At 50.0% G+C, this 14,786-nt stretch overlaps 1 protein-coding gene across 1 annotated transcript; it reads left to right on the top strand.

The window, feature by feature from the left end:
* Window positions 1–2,451: 2,451 nt before the first annotated feature.
* nppcl (natriuretic peptide C-like) lies at window positions 2,452–11,452 on the top strand. The gene is made up of 2 exons (XM_072460745.1): window positions 2,452–2,565; window positions 11,135–11,452. Exons 1-2 carry the CDS (start codon window positions 2,473–2,475, stop codon window positions 11,432–11,434), a joined length of 393 nt encoding a protein of 130 aa, XP_072316846.1. The 5' UTR covers window positions 2,452–2,472; the 3' UTR covers window positions 11,435–11,452.
* Window positions 11,453–14,786: the final 3,334 nt, after the last annotated feature.

Here is a 14,786-nt window from a genome sequence, read left to right as displayed (position 1 = left end):
ACGATAGCCTCGTGTTTGATAGTCGTCCTTGTTCAAGTGTCTTAATTGAGTCAAGTTGCTTGTGTTATGCTGTTGTAACATTATGCAAATATGGTATGGTTCAGGTCCGGACTCATTCGGTCCAGACCTGAACCTGAACGTGGGTTTAGGTCCTGATACCTAATTATTATCAATTTGGCCAATTCCATAATTAAAACTACCTCCTCGAAAACCTGTTGAAAACCTTTTGTAAAACCTCAAAAACTTGTAAAATTGCATTCTCTTTCCACCTTTTTTTGATAAAGTAATCGAACGCTCTCACAGTCCAGCGACCACACCCCCCAGTGACCCGTGCACCCCCGGTTGAGAAGCGCTGTTCATATTTGCAGGTGTCGTCTTCGTCTGGACCTCGCACGTAAAATGGCCGCTTCTCGCTCAGATTGACTTTGAGCGCGCGTGTTTGAGGCGACGTGCCTTTTCAGAAGTCTCTCGGAGTCACCTTGGCGATGACGATCACGCTCTGTCCAAGTGTGTGACATCATCCCCAAGAAAAAGTCCTAAAGGGGGGAAGGGAGAGGAGGGAGAGGAGGGGAGGGAGAGGAGGGGAGGGAGAGTTGACTTGAGGGGAGGAGTGTCCCTGACTCTGCAAAAAAACACACACAAAAAAACTCTGCAGCATCTGTCAAAGGATGAAAGAGAGAGAGAGCGATGTATTAATCCACATAAGAGAAGGGGAAAGAAGAGGGGGAAAAGGGAGAGGTAGAGAGCAATAAGGGGGAGAGGGGGAGGCAAAATGCAGGAGAGAGAGAGAGAATATAAAATATGGATGAGAGATGCAAAACAAAAGATGAAGCAGAAAAGCCCAACTCAGTGAAAGAGTGATCCAAAAGAAAGAAGGGACCGTTTGTGAAGAGATAGAAGAGTGTGCAGGTGAGAGAGAGAGAGAAGAATACCTTCAATCCAGAGGCAAAAAGGGAGGGAATGAGAGCAAAGGGAGCAAAAAAAGAGTGAGAGGACAAAGTACAGAAAGTACTCTGAAATAAACATTTAAAAAGAGAGGAGAGAGAGAGGGAGAAGAGGGGAAAAAGAGAAGGATAGAAAGAGATGAGAGAACAAGAGCAGGGAGGACAGAAGATGAAGAGGAAGAGAGCCAAAAAATAAAGGAGGCGTAAAATAAGAGGGGGAATGCCAAATGACAAGGGGAGAAAAAGAGAAGGGAGGGCAAAATGGACAAGGAGAACAAGAGGGCCAACAAAAAAACATCTACAGCAAAAGAGAATGGGATAGAAATAGATTTTAAAAACAGAGATGAGGAGTGAACGAGGGCAAAAAGAGAGCAAGGACGGGAAAAGACGAAGAGAAAGAGAGGAGGACACAAGCAAAAAAAAAAAAAGGAGGCATAGAATAAAAAGAGGGCAGGGGAAAAGAGAAAGGAGAGCAAAAAAAGAGAGATAAATGACGGGAGAAAAAGAGAGAAAGAGGACGGGCTGTCACCTCCCTCTGACGGGGGGGCGAGGAGTGGGCGGAGTCTGAGTGCTGGAGATAGAGATGCTCCAGCAGGTGCCCACGAGTGACGAGCTCCAGAGTCTGAAGAAGCAGGACCAGGACCAGGACCAGGACCAGGACCAGGACCAGAGCCACTTCTCCAAACGCGGTGAGGACCTTCTCTTCTTCTCCTTTATCCATTTTTTATTTCAAAGTGGGACACGGTTTGTAACATTGTTTTAAACTGTGACCGTTTTCTCCTGGAATATTGACAGACTTTAAATATGATACGAAATGATGAAGAAAACAAGACAGAAATGTGGATAAAACGTGTAAATTATTATTATGTTGTTGTTGTTTTTTACTTTCCGCGTTTGACCCATTCTTCAATATCGCTCGACGTTTTAGCCCATTTAGCACTTATAGATTTGATTTGTGATGAATGCTTTTTATTTCAGACACGATCGGTCACTTTGGTCAGATGAACTGTTTTGCTGTTTGAAAAACCAAGACTGCAGTGATTGATATAATAAATATAAAGTAATCGTGACTAAACTATTAAAATATCATCATAATCGTAATTATTATGTGAACTTTACAGACTCTAAAACACAGGAAATGCAACACAAACAGTGGCATCATTCAGTCAATGTTCTCTATTCAGAACCTTCAGTCATCATAGTTTGTCATTTATTTTTTCATTTTACAAAAAGAAAAAAATAGCACCTGAGGAAAAAAATGTGTTGAATTTAGGAAAAAATAAGGCATTAAAAAAAAGCAATTTTCAAGGCAAATTAAGTCCAATATATCTGTCCCATTCAGTCCAGTTTTTGTTAAATTTGTCCCTTTCTAAATGATTTTCTCCGTGTGTCTGTCATGGTGTCGTTCATCATATTTCAACTTTTATTCAGTTAAAAGTCTATTTAAAAGTGTCAAAGTTCGACTCCTAAAATAATCTGCTCTGATTCACTTCCTGCTGCAGGTGTTCTGATTCCTGTCGTCGTGACCATGTTGTGTCCCGCTCTGCTGTGTGTGACTCTGCTGCTCCTGTCGCCCCCGGAGACCACCGAGGGGCGTGCACTTCAGCCCAACGCCGCTCAGGTACAGAGGGAGGAAGGGGCGTCTGCGAAGGGAGGAAGGGGCGTCTGCGGAGGGAGGAAGGGGCGTCTGAGGAGGGAGGAAGGGGCGTCTGAGGAGGGAGGAAGGGGCGTCTGAGGAGGGAGGAAGGGGCGTCTGAGGAGGGAGGAAGGGGCGTCTGAGGAGGGAGGAAGGGGCGTCTGAGGAGGGAGGAAGGGGCGTCTGAGGAGGGAGGAAGGGGCGTCTGAGGAGGGAGGAAGGGGCGTCTGCGGAGGGAGGAAGGGGCGTCTGCGGAGGGAGGAAGGGGCGTCTGAGGAGGGTGGAAGGGGCGTCTGAGGAGGGAGGAAGGGGCGTCTGAGGAGGGAGGAAGGGGCGTCTGAGAAGGGAGGAAGGGGCGTCTGAGGAGGGAGGAAGGGGCGTCTGAGGAGGGAGGAAGGGGCGTCTGCGGAGGGAGGAAGGGGCGTCTGAGGAGGGAGGAAGGGGCGTCTGAGGAGGGAGGAAGGGGCGTCTGAGGAGGGAGGAAGGGGCGTCTGAGGAGGGAGGAAGGGGCGTCTGCGGAGGGAGGAAGGGGCGTCTGAGGAGGGAGGAAGGGGCGTCTGCGGAGGGAGGAAGGGGCGTCTGAGGAGGGAGGAAGGGGCGTCTGAGGAGGGAGGAAGGGGCGTCTGAGGAGGGAGGAAGGGGCGTCTGAGGAGGGAGGAAGGGGCGTCTGAGGAGGGAGGAAGGGGCGTCTGAGGAGGGAGGAAGGGGCGTCTGAGGAGGGAGGAAGGGGCGTCTGCGGAGGGAGGAAGGGGCGTCTGCGGAGGGAGGAAGGGGCGTCTGCGGAGGGAGGAAGGGGCGTCTGCGGAGGGAGGAAGGGGCGTCTGAGGAGGGAGGAAGGGGCGTCTGAGGAGGGAGGAAGGGGCGTCTGAGGAGGGAGGAAGGGGCGTCTGCGGAGGGAGGAAGGGGCGTCTGCGGAGGGAGGAAGGGGCGTCTGCGGAGGGAGGAAGGGGCGTCTGCGGAGGGAGGAAGGAGCGTCTGAGGAGGGAGGAAGGGGCGTCTGAGGAGGGAGGAAGGGGCGTCTGCGGAGGGAGGAAGGGGCGTCTGAGGAGGGAGGAAGGGGCGTCTGCGGAGGGAGGAAGGGGCGTCTGCGGAGGGAGGAAGGGGCGTCTGCGGAGGGAGGAAGGGGCGTCTGAGGAGGGAGGAAGGGGCGTCTGAGGAGGGAGGAAGGGGCGTCTGAGGAGGGAGGAAGGGGCGTCTGCGGAGGGAGGAAGGGGCGTCTGCGGAGGGAGGAAGGGGCGTCTGAGGAGGGAGGAAGGGGCGTCTGAGGAGGGAGGAAGGGGCGTCTGCGGAGGGAGGAAGGGGCGTCTGCGGAGGGAGGAAGGGGCGTCTGCGGAGGGAGGAAGGGGCGTCTGAGGAGGGAGGAAGGGGCGTCTGCGGAGGGAGGAAGGGGCGTCTGCGGAGGGAGGAAGGGGCGTCTGCGGAGGGAGGAAGGGGCGTCTGAGGAGGGAGGAAGGGGCGTCTGAGGAGGGAGGAAGGGGCGTCTGAGGAGGGAGGAAGGGGCGTCTGAGGAGGGAGGAAGGGGCGTCTGCGGAGGGAGGAAGGGGCGTCTGCGGAGGGAGGAAGGGGCGTCTGCGGAGGGAGGAAGGGGCGTCTGAGGAGGGAGGAAGGGGCGTCTGAGGAGGGAGGAAGGGGCGTCTGAGGAGGGAGGAAGGGGCGTCTGAGGAGGGAGGAAGGGGCGTCTGCGGAGGGAGGAAGGGGCGTCTGCGGAGGGAGGAAGGGGCGTCTGAGGAGGGAGGAAGGGGCGTCTGAGGAGGGAGGAAGGGGCGTCTGAGGAGGGAGGAAGGGGCGTCTGCGGAGGGAGGAAGGGGCGTCTGCGGAGGGAGGAAGGGGCGTCTGAGGAGGGAGGAAGGGGCGTCTGAGGAGGGAGGAAGGGGCGTCTGCGGAGGGAGGAAGGGGCGTCTGCGGAGGGAGGAAGGGGCGTCTGAGGAGGGAGGAAGGGGCGTCTGCGGAGGGAGGAAGGGGCGTCTGCGGAGGGAGGAAGGGGCGTCTGCGGAGGGAGGAAGGGGCGTCTGCGGAGGGAGGAAGGGGCGTCTGAGGAGGGAGGAAGGGGCGTCTGCGGAGGGAGGAAGGGGCGTCTGCGGAGGGAGGAAGGGGCGTCTGCGGAGGGAGGAAGGGGCGTCTGCGGAGGGAGGAAGGGGCGTCTGCGGAGGGAGGAAGGGGCGTCTGAGGAGGGAGGAAGGGGCGTCTGAGGAGGGAGGAAGGGGCGTCTGAGGAGGGAGGAAGGGGCGTCTGAGGAGGGAGGAAGGGGCGTCTGAGGAGGGAGGAAGGGGCGTCTGCGGAGGGAGGAAGGGGCGTCTGAGGAGGGAGGAAGGGGCGTCTGCGGAGGGAGGAAGGGGCGTCTGAGGAGGGAGGAAGGGGCGTCTGAGGAGGGAGGAAGGGGCGTCTGAGGAGGGAGGAAGGGGCGTCTGAGGAGGGAGGAAGGGGCGTCTGAGGAGGGAGGAAGGGGCGTCTGAGGAGGGAGGAAGGGGCGTCTGAGGAGGGAGGAAGGGGCGTCTGAGGAGGGAACGAGATACAGTATCTTTTTCAATCCTGTTTTTAAATATGGCTTTAGGCCTGTGTCGTTTTTGCTGTTTTCTATTTTTATTTTTAAAATCCTTTTTCTCGATCCTTTTCCAGACTAATCACTGACTGAAACACTCGTTAGCTAAAACCTTAATTCACATTACAATTTAGTGATTTGTTTGTAACTTTTCTGCTGTAGTCATCTACTCATCTCCGCAGTATGGCATTAAACGTCTTTATCTCCATGGAGACGAGCGGGTGACACCATCAGGCCTAATTATAGGGGAGTGACGCTTATTCACAGTATGAATGTGCCTCTAATTGGGTTTGTCACAGCACATTTCCAACTCAATTTCAAATTAAAAAATGCTCTTTGTTAGACGATTGTCATTTGTAATAATATATATATTCATATTTTCTAAAACAATATAAAATAATATATAAAAGGTCCAATTTTTTATTGTTTGTGATTTCTTTCTTTTCAGTATTTATTATTCTGTGCTTTTAACAACTTTAATCTGAATAAATGCAAAAATAAATTCATTTATTGGCACATTATGGAGCATTTATCTTTGTGCTGGAGCGTCCGTCTCCATGGAGATGTAGTTTCTTTGATGTTCCACAGTGCGTCATTAAACTCTCTGATCCTGCTGCATTTGATTCAATTACAGGTGTTTTTTTATTGCTCAAAAACACCTTGAAAAATATGACTTCTTGTGAGTGAGATTGCCTCTCCACAGATCTGACCTGTAAAGGCACGGTGCGTCCTCTGCTTGACTAGTGCACCTCTAAAACAAAAATAACTGCAACTAACAATTATTTTAGTTATTGACTGTGTTTATTCTTTCGAGTCGTTGGTTAAATAAAGCAGAAGAGATGCAACATTTTCATAGTTAATCCCGACCAGAAGAAGAATAAGAATAAGAAATATAGCCGCAAGCGGCAATGATCGGCCCTCGCCACGCCGCCGCCACACCGCCGCCACGCCGCAAGAGGAGGGGGCGCTAACGCGCCCCAATTGTCCTTTTATTACGCCTGTCACATCTTCTCCCCTTTGTTTTACCATCAAAAAGCTATTTTATTTTGAATTCTTGGCAAAATGTGCGGCTTTGCCGCACAGACACCGTGACTCTTTGAATGAAAATGTGGATAACTTTTGATGGTCCACCCCTGAAGATGAGTCCCACCAAATTTCAGGTTAATAGGGCTGACGCCCTGGGAGGAGTTTGTGAAAGTCTAAAGTGTAAACATGTTCTGGCGATTTCCCCATTGGAATAACATGAAAGGTTTCGGTCATCGTTGGGCAACGCCATAACAATTATGACATGGGTCTCATTGACTTTTTTGATGGGGATGCTAAAATTGAGTTGTGTGTCAAATTTCATATAATTTCGCAAAACTAAACATTTAACCTCCATATAAAATCTGTAGGGGGCGCTGTGGCGCCAAATGAATTTATTTCACTTCAAGTAGGTTTAGGGCAAAGAGTTTAACAACTGATTCTAATTTGACGCAATTCGGACTTTATCTGTGCAAACGGCAGAAATTTTAAATATGGGAGATTTCTGAAATTCTAGCTACAGTTTGCGGCTTCGCCGCACAGAGACCGTGAGAGGTATCAATGTAATTTGGATAACTTTTGATGTCCCACTCCTCAGTAGCATTTTCACCAAATTTCAGCTTTTTAGGGCCAACGCCCTGGGAGGAGTTCGTAAAAGTACGACGTTTGGAAAAACTCCGAAGTCATGTTTAGCCATTTTTGAAGCAATATGGCCGACATTTGGTTGGGCGGACGGCGTTGCCGTAATAATATTTTTTACTTCTCTTGTCACCATCTACCTCTGCGCCAAATTTCATGATTCTACGATCAGATTTTTTTTGGGTCATTTCCCATCTCTCAATGCATTTTTGGTACATTTGGGGGCGCTGACGCGCCAATTTTTTTTATTTTAGAAAAGGGAAATAGCCAGAATGTAGAGAGGCACGATTTTTAGAGGTGTGAACATTTTTGTGACTTTTCGTCAATGTTCACTGGGTGAAAAATAGGGGGGTTGGTCCCGAGAAGAAGAAGAAGAAAGAAAGAATAATATTCCGATGCGAAAACAATGTTTCCCATTTTTCAAATATCATAAACTATACATTTTCGGAAAGCGCTCGCGCTTTCCTACCTCATGGTGTGGGTCCCTGGTCACTGACGGGTACTTTCGTTAATTTTGAGTGGGCTCCGCCCACTTTGTGTTTTTGGCCCTCTATACAGTAATAATGTTCAATTTTTGCATTACATGCTTATATGCACGGAACATGCAAGAGATGGGGAACGTATTCGTGAGCTACTTAGCGCAAATGAGTGCTTTATATGTAAAGTGTAAAGTGCTCGTTTAGTGCGCACTTTTGCACGGGCTTCGCCCGTTTACAACGGTAATGTTCCATTTTCCTACTACTAATTAGTATGCACGGGGCGTGCATGAGTGAAGGAGTGCGTTAGTGAGTGTTTGGAAGTGGGCGAGCGCTTCGCGCTCGATTTCGTGCGCACTACGAGATTAATAGGCCTCTCGCCAGCTTGTGGCGCTCGGGCCTAATAATTTAAATTGAACATTTGGGGTTAATTCTTCTCTTCTCTCATCACATGGCATTTTTCGAAGTTTTTTTGGTACAGAAAAAGAACAGTAATTAAAGCCGCAAGCGGCATCCAACGGCCTTCCAACTCTGCGCTTTCGACTTGATAAAGATGGCGCCCTTATTGTGTGTTGAATTAAAAAAGAACTTGACAGACGGCGACACATTGGACATGGCCAATCCAGTGCAAATCAACACAAGTGTCAGTCAAATTTGCTGCTCCGCCGCACAGAGACCGTAGCACTTGGAATATAAATATGGATAAGTTTTGATGCTCCGCTTGTGTAGATGATATTCCCAAAGTAAAGCTTGATCGAGCTATTGCCCATGGAGGAGTTTGTTAAAGTGTGAAGCGTAAATGTGAACATTTCAAAGATTTGGCATTTTCCCATTTGTGACAGTATATTTGCAGCTCCACGGCACAGAGACCGTACCACTTAATATCAAAATATGACTAATTTTTTTATGCCCCGTTTGTGTAGATGATTTCCCCCAAATATGAGCTTGATCGGGCTTTCGCACTAGGAGGAGTTTGTTAAAGTGTGAAGCATAACAATGTGGTCATTTTAGAGATTTCGCTGTTTTCCCATTTCTGACATATATTTGCGGGTCCGCCACACAGAGACCGTAGCACTTAGAATCAAAATATGGATAACTTTTGATGCCCCGCTTGTGTAGATGATATTCTTGAAATATGAGCTTGATCGGGCAATCGCCCTAGGAGGAGTTCGTTAAAGTGTGAAGCGTAAAAATGTGGTGATTTGAGCAATTTCGCGATTTTCCCATAAGGATATCATGGGACGTTTCTGTCATCGTTACGGTTACGCCGTACAAAATATGACTTTGGCTCTCATACTTTTATGATCAGGATGGCAAATTAGAATTTTGTGCAAAATATAATGTCATTTGGAAAAACTCTATTGTTTATAGGCCACTCTGAAGGCCAAATAGTCAGAATTCAGGGAAAAGTTTGCGGCTCCGTCGCACAGAGACCGTAAAAGTTATCCTTAAAATTTGGATAACTTTAGATGCCCCACTTGTCTAGGGGACGTACACCGATTTTGAGGTCGGTGGGCAAAACGCACTAGGAGGAGTTCGTTAAAGTGTGAAACAGAAAAATGTGGATATTCGAGAGATTTAGCAATTTTCCCATAGGGATAACATGGGAGGTTTCCGTCATGGCTACGGCTACGCCGTAAAAATTAAGGCATAAGTTTGATTGGCCTTTTGCTCGGGACCCCAAAATAGAATTTTGGGCAAAGTTTAGAACATTTGTGTAAAACCAGTTTTTGTCCATCAATGTTCACTCAAAGGCAACTCTGTAGGGGGCGCTATCGCGCCCATTTCAATTTTGTCATGCTAAACTGGTCCAAACTTGAAAGTTTAACAACTGATTCAAATTTGGTCCTAATCGGACTGGTTTTGATCAAATGGGAGCAATTTTTAGATCTGCAATATTCCAAAATAAGTTGTCCAACTTTGCGGCTGCGCCGCACACAGACCGGTAAAGGTATCTCAAAAAATTGGATAACTTTAGATGCCCCACTTGTCCAGAGGACGTACGCCGATTTTGAAGTCGGTGGGCAAAACGCCCTAGGAGGAGTTCGTCAAAGTTTGACGTGAACAAAATGGCTAACACAGCGTGTTTTCATTTTCAAAGGAAGATGGCGGCCATAGGGTAAGTCTGGGGGCGTGGCCACAATATTTATTTTTTTTTGTCCTCACGAGAGGAATGCGTGTCCCGAATTTCGTAGCTTTACGCCAAAGTTGACCTCGGGGCGTCTCCCATAGGCGCAATGTATTTTGACTTTTGTCGGTGGCGCTGTCGCGCCATTTTTTAACGAAAAAAAAAATGGCCCAGAAAAAAATAAATTTTTTGCCGATTCTGAATTTTGGGCAAAGTTTGGTGAGTTTTTGAGCATGTTCAGGGGTGCAAATTAGAGCTCAAAAAACAGAAGAACAAGAAAAATAATAAAAATATAAAAATAATAATATTTTTAGCAAAAACAATATAGCCGTTTCCACTATAACAACAAAATATACATCGTTTGAAAGCTCTAAGCCTTCCCGATGCCGTCATGGGGTGGAATCATCATTATGAGCGCTTACGCGCTCGTCACTCCCTATTCCGTCGGGATGCCCCGCCCACTCCCCATAGACTTCCATTGATTTGAGCAGATACAAGCATGACCCATGCCTGCGGCATGGATTTTTGTCATAGCAGGAGTAAGTATGCATGATCCATGCCTTCGGCATGGGCTAGTTCACTGTACTTGCCAGGGGCGACGGGGTACCAAACATGCGGGCTGCGCCCGCATGTTTGGTCAGACAGTTGCAACGCTGCCTTCGGCAGCGTTGCAACTGTCTGGCCCTCCGCCCTGCTGGGGCTCGGGCCTAATTACTATATTAGTTTACAATTAAAGATTAGTTGCAATGAATCGATTAACTTAAGTATATAAATATCTTAATATTTTTGACAATTTTTTTACTGCTTGTCCACAGAAAAATATGTATTGTAATAACACTGTAATAATAACACTGTAATAATAACACTGTAATAACAGTTATCCAAATAATTCTCTACAAAAACAATTCCACCTCTTATTTATTCAATGCATATCTTGTTGTTTTATGCTATAGTTTTATTGGTGTTGTTGCTTGTGAAATGGCTCGTGGCTCGTAGCGTGTGGCTCGTGTGGCTCGTGTGGCTCGTAGCGTGTGGCTCGTGTGGCTCGTAGCGTGTCTCGTGTGGCTCGTGTGGCTCGTGTGCCTCGTGTGGCTCGTAGCGTGTGGCTCGTGTGGCTCGTGGCTTGTGCCTCGTGTGGCTCGTGTGCCTCGTGTGCCTCGTAGCGTGTGGCTCGTGTGGCTCGTGTGGCACGTGTGGCTCGTGTGGCTCGTGTGGCTCGTGTGCCTCGTGTGCCTCGTGTGGCTCGTGTGCCTCGTGTGGCTCGTGTGCCTCGTGTGCCTCGTGTGCCTCGTAGCGTGTGGCTCGTGTGCCTCGTGTGCCTCGTGTGCCTCGTAGCGTGTGGCTCGTGTGGCTCGTGTGGCTCGTGTGCCTCGTAGCGTGTGGCTCGTGTGCCTCGTAGCGTGTGGCTCGTGTGGCTCGTGTGGCTCGTGTGCCTCGTGTGCCTCGTAGCGTGTGGCTCGTGTGGCTCGTGTGGCTCGTGTGGCTCGTGTGCCTCGTAGCGTGTGGCTCGTGTGGCTCGTAACGTGTGGCTCGTAGCGTGTGGCTCGTGGCTTGTGCCTCGTGTGGCTCGTGGAAAAGCCGTTTCTTAACATGACTTGACAAACTCCGGGTCGTCTCTATATTTGTTCATGTCCTTAATGCACGTAATATGATAAATGTTATTGTTCTGAGGAAGTGGGCGGGACTGATTCAATTACACGTCGTCTCTGACCAATTCACTTTCATCCTCTTCTTTCCTCTTCGCTGCAGTTCCTGGAGCAGTTCCTGGAGCGCTACAACGACCTTTTGACCCTGGACGACCTGGAGAACATGCTGAGCAGCCCGGCTGACGAGCCCCCCCCCTCCGCCGGCCCCTCGGGGGGAAAGTCCGGGGAGTACCCGCAGAACCCCGCCTCTCCCGCCGCCGACACGCCCTGGCTCCGCCTGCTCCGGGGCGCCCTGACCAATCAGAAGAGAGCGGAGCCTGACCGGCTGAGGCGGGGCTGGAACCGGGGCTGTTTCGGGCTCAAGCTTGACCGCATCGGGTCCATGAGCGGACTGGGCTGTTAAGGGAGACGAGGGGGTGTGGTCGGGAAGACGAGGGGGTTTGGTCGGGGAGACGAGGGGGTGTGGTCGGGGAGACGAGGGGGTGTGGTCGGGGAGACGTGGGGGTGTGGTCGGGGAGATGAGGATGAGGGTTTGCGTTCACTCTTAAAAACTGCTCGTACTTTAAAATGGTAGAATATGTTTGGCTCTGGTGAATATCTCTGTCATTGAAACACATGAAACAAAAACTGGCACTAAGTTGGTTTTGTCTGTTTCCGTGTCTCGATTCTAGAACGTTCCACTCAGGTTCGGGTTAGTTAATCAGTGATGGTTTGAAAATGCTCTTGAAAATTAAAAAAACAATTGTACTTTTCTTTTCTTTACGTTTCAAGATATTTCCCAAACTGTTCCAGACACTTCCTGTTCAAATACTCTTTTACTCGCTCAATTCAGTATTTACTTTTCAATCCTAGTTTTAGTATCGATTCGTAACTGCTTTTCGATACTCTTGACGACTCTAGTATCAAATCAACTCAAGTTTGTCGCTCGTGATGCAAAAGTCTTGACGTTTGTCGGCTTTTTCTTTCCTAAACGGCGACGCCCCCGTCACACGGGCCCCGCCCCCGTCACACGGGCCCCGCCCCCGTCACACGGGCCCCGCCCCCGTCACACGGGCCCCGCCCCCCGTCACACGGGCCCCGCCCTCCGTCACACGGGCCCCGCCCTCCGTCTGAAACCACGACGACAAAATCTTGAACACCGCGAACTCGACCTCTAAACGATGATGATGTTTGATTGGTTCGTTAGCTGGAGATCACATGACGAGGAAGTGTATTTGAGGGCGTGACTTTAACGTCGTTATAAACAAATGTACCTTCAGTTTAAGTCAGTGTCACTTTATCAGAACGCTCCCTCTCCTTTCTCCTTTTCTCTCTCTTCTCTTGCTTTCTTTTTTCTCTCACTCTTTTCTTTTCTCTCACTCTTCTTTTGTGACTCTTTTATCTCTTTTCTCTTTGCTCTGACTCTTGTTTTTCTCTTTTCTTTTCTCTCTTCTCTCTTGTTTTCTCTTCTCTGTTTCTTTTCCCTCTCACTCTTTCTTGTTTATCTCTCTTATTTTCTCTTTGTTTCTCTATTTTACTTTCTCTTCTCTCTCTCTCTTTTCTTTCCATCTCTTCTTCCTTTATAACTTACTTAAAAAACAGTGAAGGATAAATTAACTTTGTAGCTTTAACTCGATGTTTTATTTAGTGGTTTCCTGTTGTGGGTTTAATTGTACCGTCAATTCCAAACCTGTTGTTGTTATTATGATTATTATGATTATTATTAATATGATTATTATTATTGTCCCGTTGTAGTTAAAGAAATGCTCAGTCACTTTCCAGTTGTAAATGTACTTTTTGTCGTCGTTTCAAGACACATTTGCCTCTGTTTATCCCACGTGTTTGTGTTGTTTGTGTTGTTTGTTTGTGTTGTTTTTACTCTGATTGGCATGAATAAATGGATTTGACACGTGTGAGGCTCAGGCTGTGGTTTCCTCCCTCGCTCCATCTTCTGCTGCGTCGAGTCGATTTCTTCTTTGTTTCGTTGCCAAACTCTGAAATGTCGCAGCGTTTCGTCGCAGGAAATGACGAGATATTAATGAACAAATCTGCTTCTGAAGATCGTCTCTAGCTCTAATGTTTGCCTGGAATGTTCCGGAGTGTGGCATTAAGGCACCAGGCCAGGTTACGAGTCAGATCTGTGGAGTGCGGCGAAGCATTTCACAGTGAGAGGGATTTTACAGATAAGTAATGTTGAGATCTAGATTCATAAAACACACAGCACCAGGAGCAGAGAGGCCCCAGACACAAGGGCCCAGAGGAGAGACGAGACACCAGACTTCCACCAGGGGCCCATGAGCCCCAGCAGCCACACCAGACCTCCACCAGGGGCCCCTGAGCCCCAGCAGCCACACCAGACCTCCACCAGGGGCCCCTAGCCCCAGCAGCCACACCGGACCTCCACCAGGGGCCCCTGAGCCCCAGCAGCCACACCGGACCTCCACCAGGGGCCCCTGAGCCCCAGCAGCCACACCGGACCTCCACCAGGGGCCCCTGAGCCCCAGCAGCCACACCAGACCTCCACCAGGGGCCCCTGAGCCCCAGCAGCCACACCAGACCGCTCCTGGTGCAGAGGCAATAGGTCTCGAGTGTTCTTCAAACCCTACATCAAGTACAGAGAAGTGGGCGGGGATAGAAGGTAAGTGAAAATGTACATTTCCTGAGCTCTCAAACGCAGGAGAAAGCAGGATTCCTCGAACATGAAGCAATAAAACATAAAGGTTTCATCAGACGTCCACAAAATGTGTCATCCTCAGTCTAAAGTGCTGCTGTCACATCGCTCTCACTGAAGAAACAACAGTCACGAGCTCTAAGTGTGCTCTAGGTGCTCTCGGTGCTCTAGGTGCTCTCGGTGCTCTAGGTGCTCTCGGTGCTCTCGGTGCTCTCGGTGCTCTCGGTGCTCTAGGTGCTCTCGGTGCTCTCGGTGCTCTCGGTGCTCTAGGTGCTCTCGGTGCTCTAGGTGCTCTAGGTGCTCTCGGTGCTCTCGGTGCTCTAGGTGCTCTTGGTGCTCTAGGTGCTCTTTGTGCTCTTGGTGCTCTAGGTGCTCTAGGTGCTCTTGGTGCTCTAGGTGCTCTAGGTGCTCTAGGTGCTCTTGGTGCTCTAGGTGCTCTCGGTGCTCTAGGTGCTCTCGGTGCTCTCGGTGTTCTAGGTGCTCTTGGTGCTCTAGGTGCTCTTGGTGCTCTTGGTGCTCTAGGTGCTCTTGGTGCTCTAGGTGCTCTAGGTGCTCTTGGTGCTCTAGGTGCTCTCGGTGCTCTCGGTGCTCTAGGTGCTCTCGGTGCTCTAGGTGCTCTCGGTGCTCTAGGTGCTCTCGGTGCTCTCGGTGCTCTCGGTGCTCTAGGTGCTCTCGGTGCTCTAGGTGCTCTAGGTGCTCTAGGTGCTCTTGGTGCTCTAGGTGCTCTCGGTGCTCTAGGTGCTCTCGGTGCTCTCGGTGCTCTAGGTGCTCTCGGTGCTCTCGGTGCTCTCGGTGCTCTTAGGTGCTCTCGGTGCTCTCGGTGCTCTAGGTGCTCTAGGTGCTCTTGGTGCTCTCGGTGCTCTCGGTGCTCTAGGTGCTCTAGGTGCTCTCGGTGCTCTCGGTGCTCTCGGTGCTCTCGGTGCTCTCGGTGCTCTCGGTGCTCTCGGTGCTCTCGGTGCTCTCGGTTCTCTAGGTGCTCTCGGTGCTCTCGGTGCTCTCGGTGCTCTCGGTGCTCTCGGTTCTCTAGGTGCTCTCGGTGCTCTAGGTGCTCTCGGTGTTCTCGGTGCTCTCGGTGCTCTCGGTGCTCTCGGTGCTCTAGGTGCTC

Source organism: Eucyclogobius newberryi, unplaced genomic scaffold, assembly GCF_026437365.1.
Source record: "Eucyclogobius newberryi isolate DKJ021-1_F unplaced genomic scaffold, fEucNew1.0.hap1 SCAF_3, whole genome shotgun sequence".
In the NCBI taxonomy this organism is placed as follows: Eukaryota; Metazoa; Chordata; class Actinopteri; order Gobiiformes; family Gobiidae; genus Eucyclogobius; species Eucyclogobius newberryi.
The sequence above is the reverse complement of the archived record's forward strand: the minus strand, read 5'-3'. Positions and strand labels throughout refer to the sequence as shown.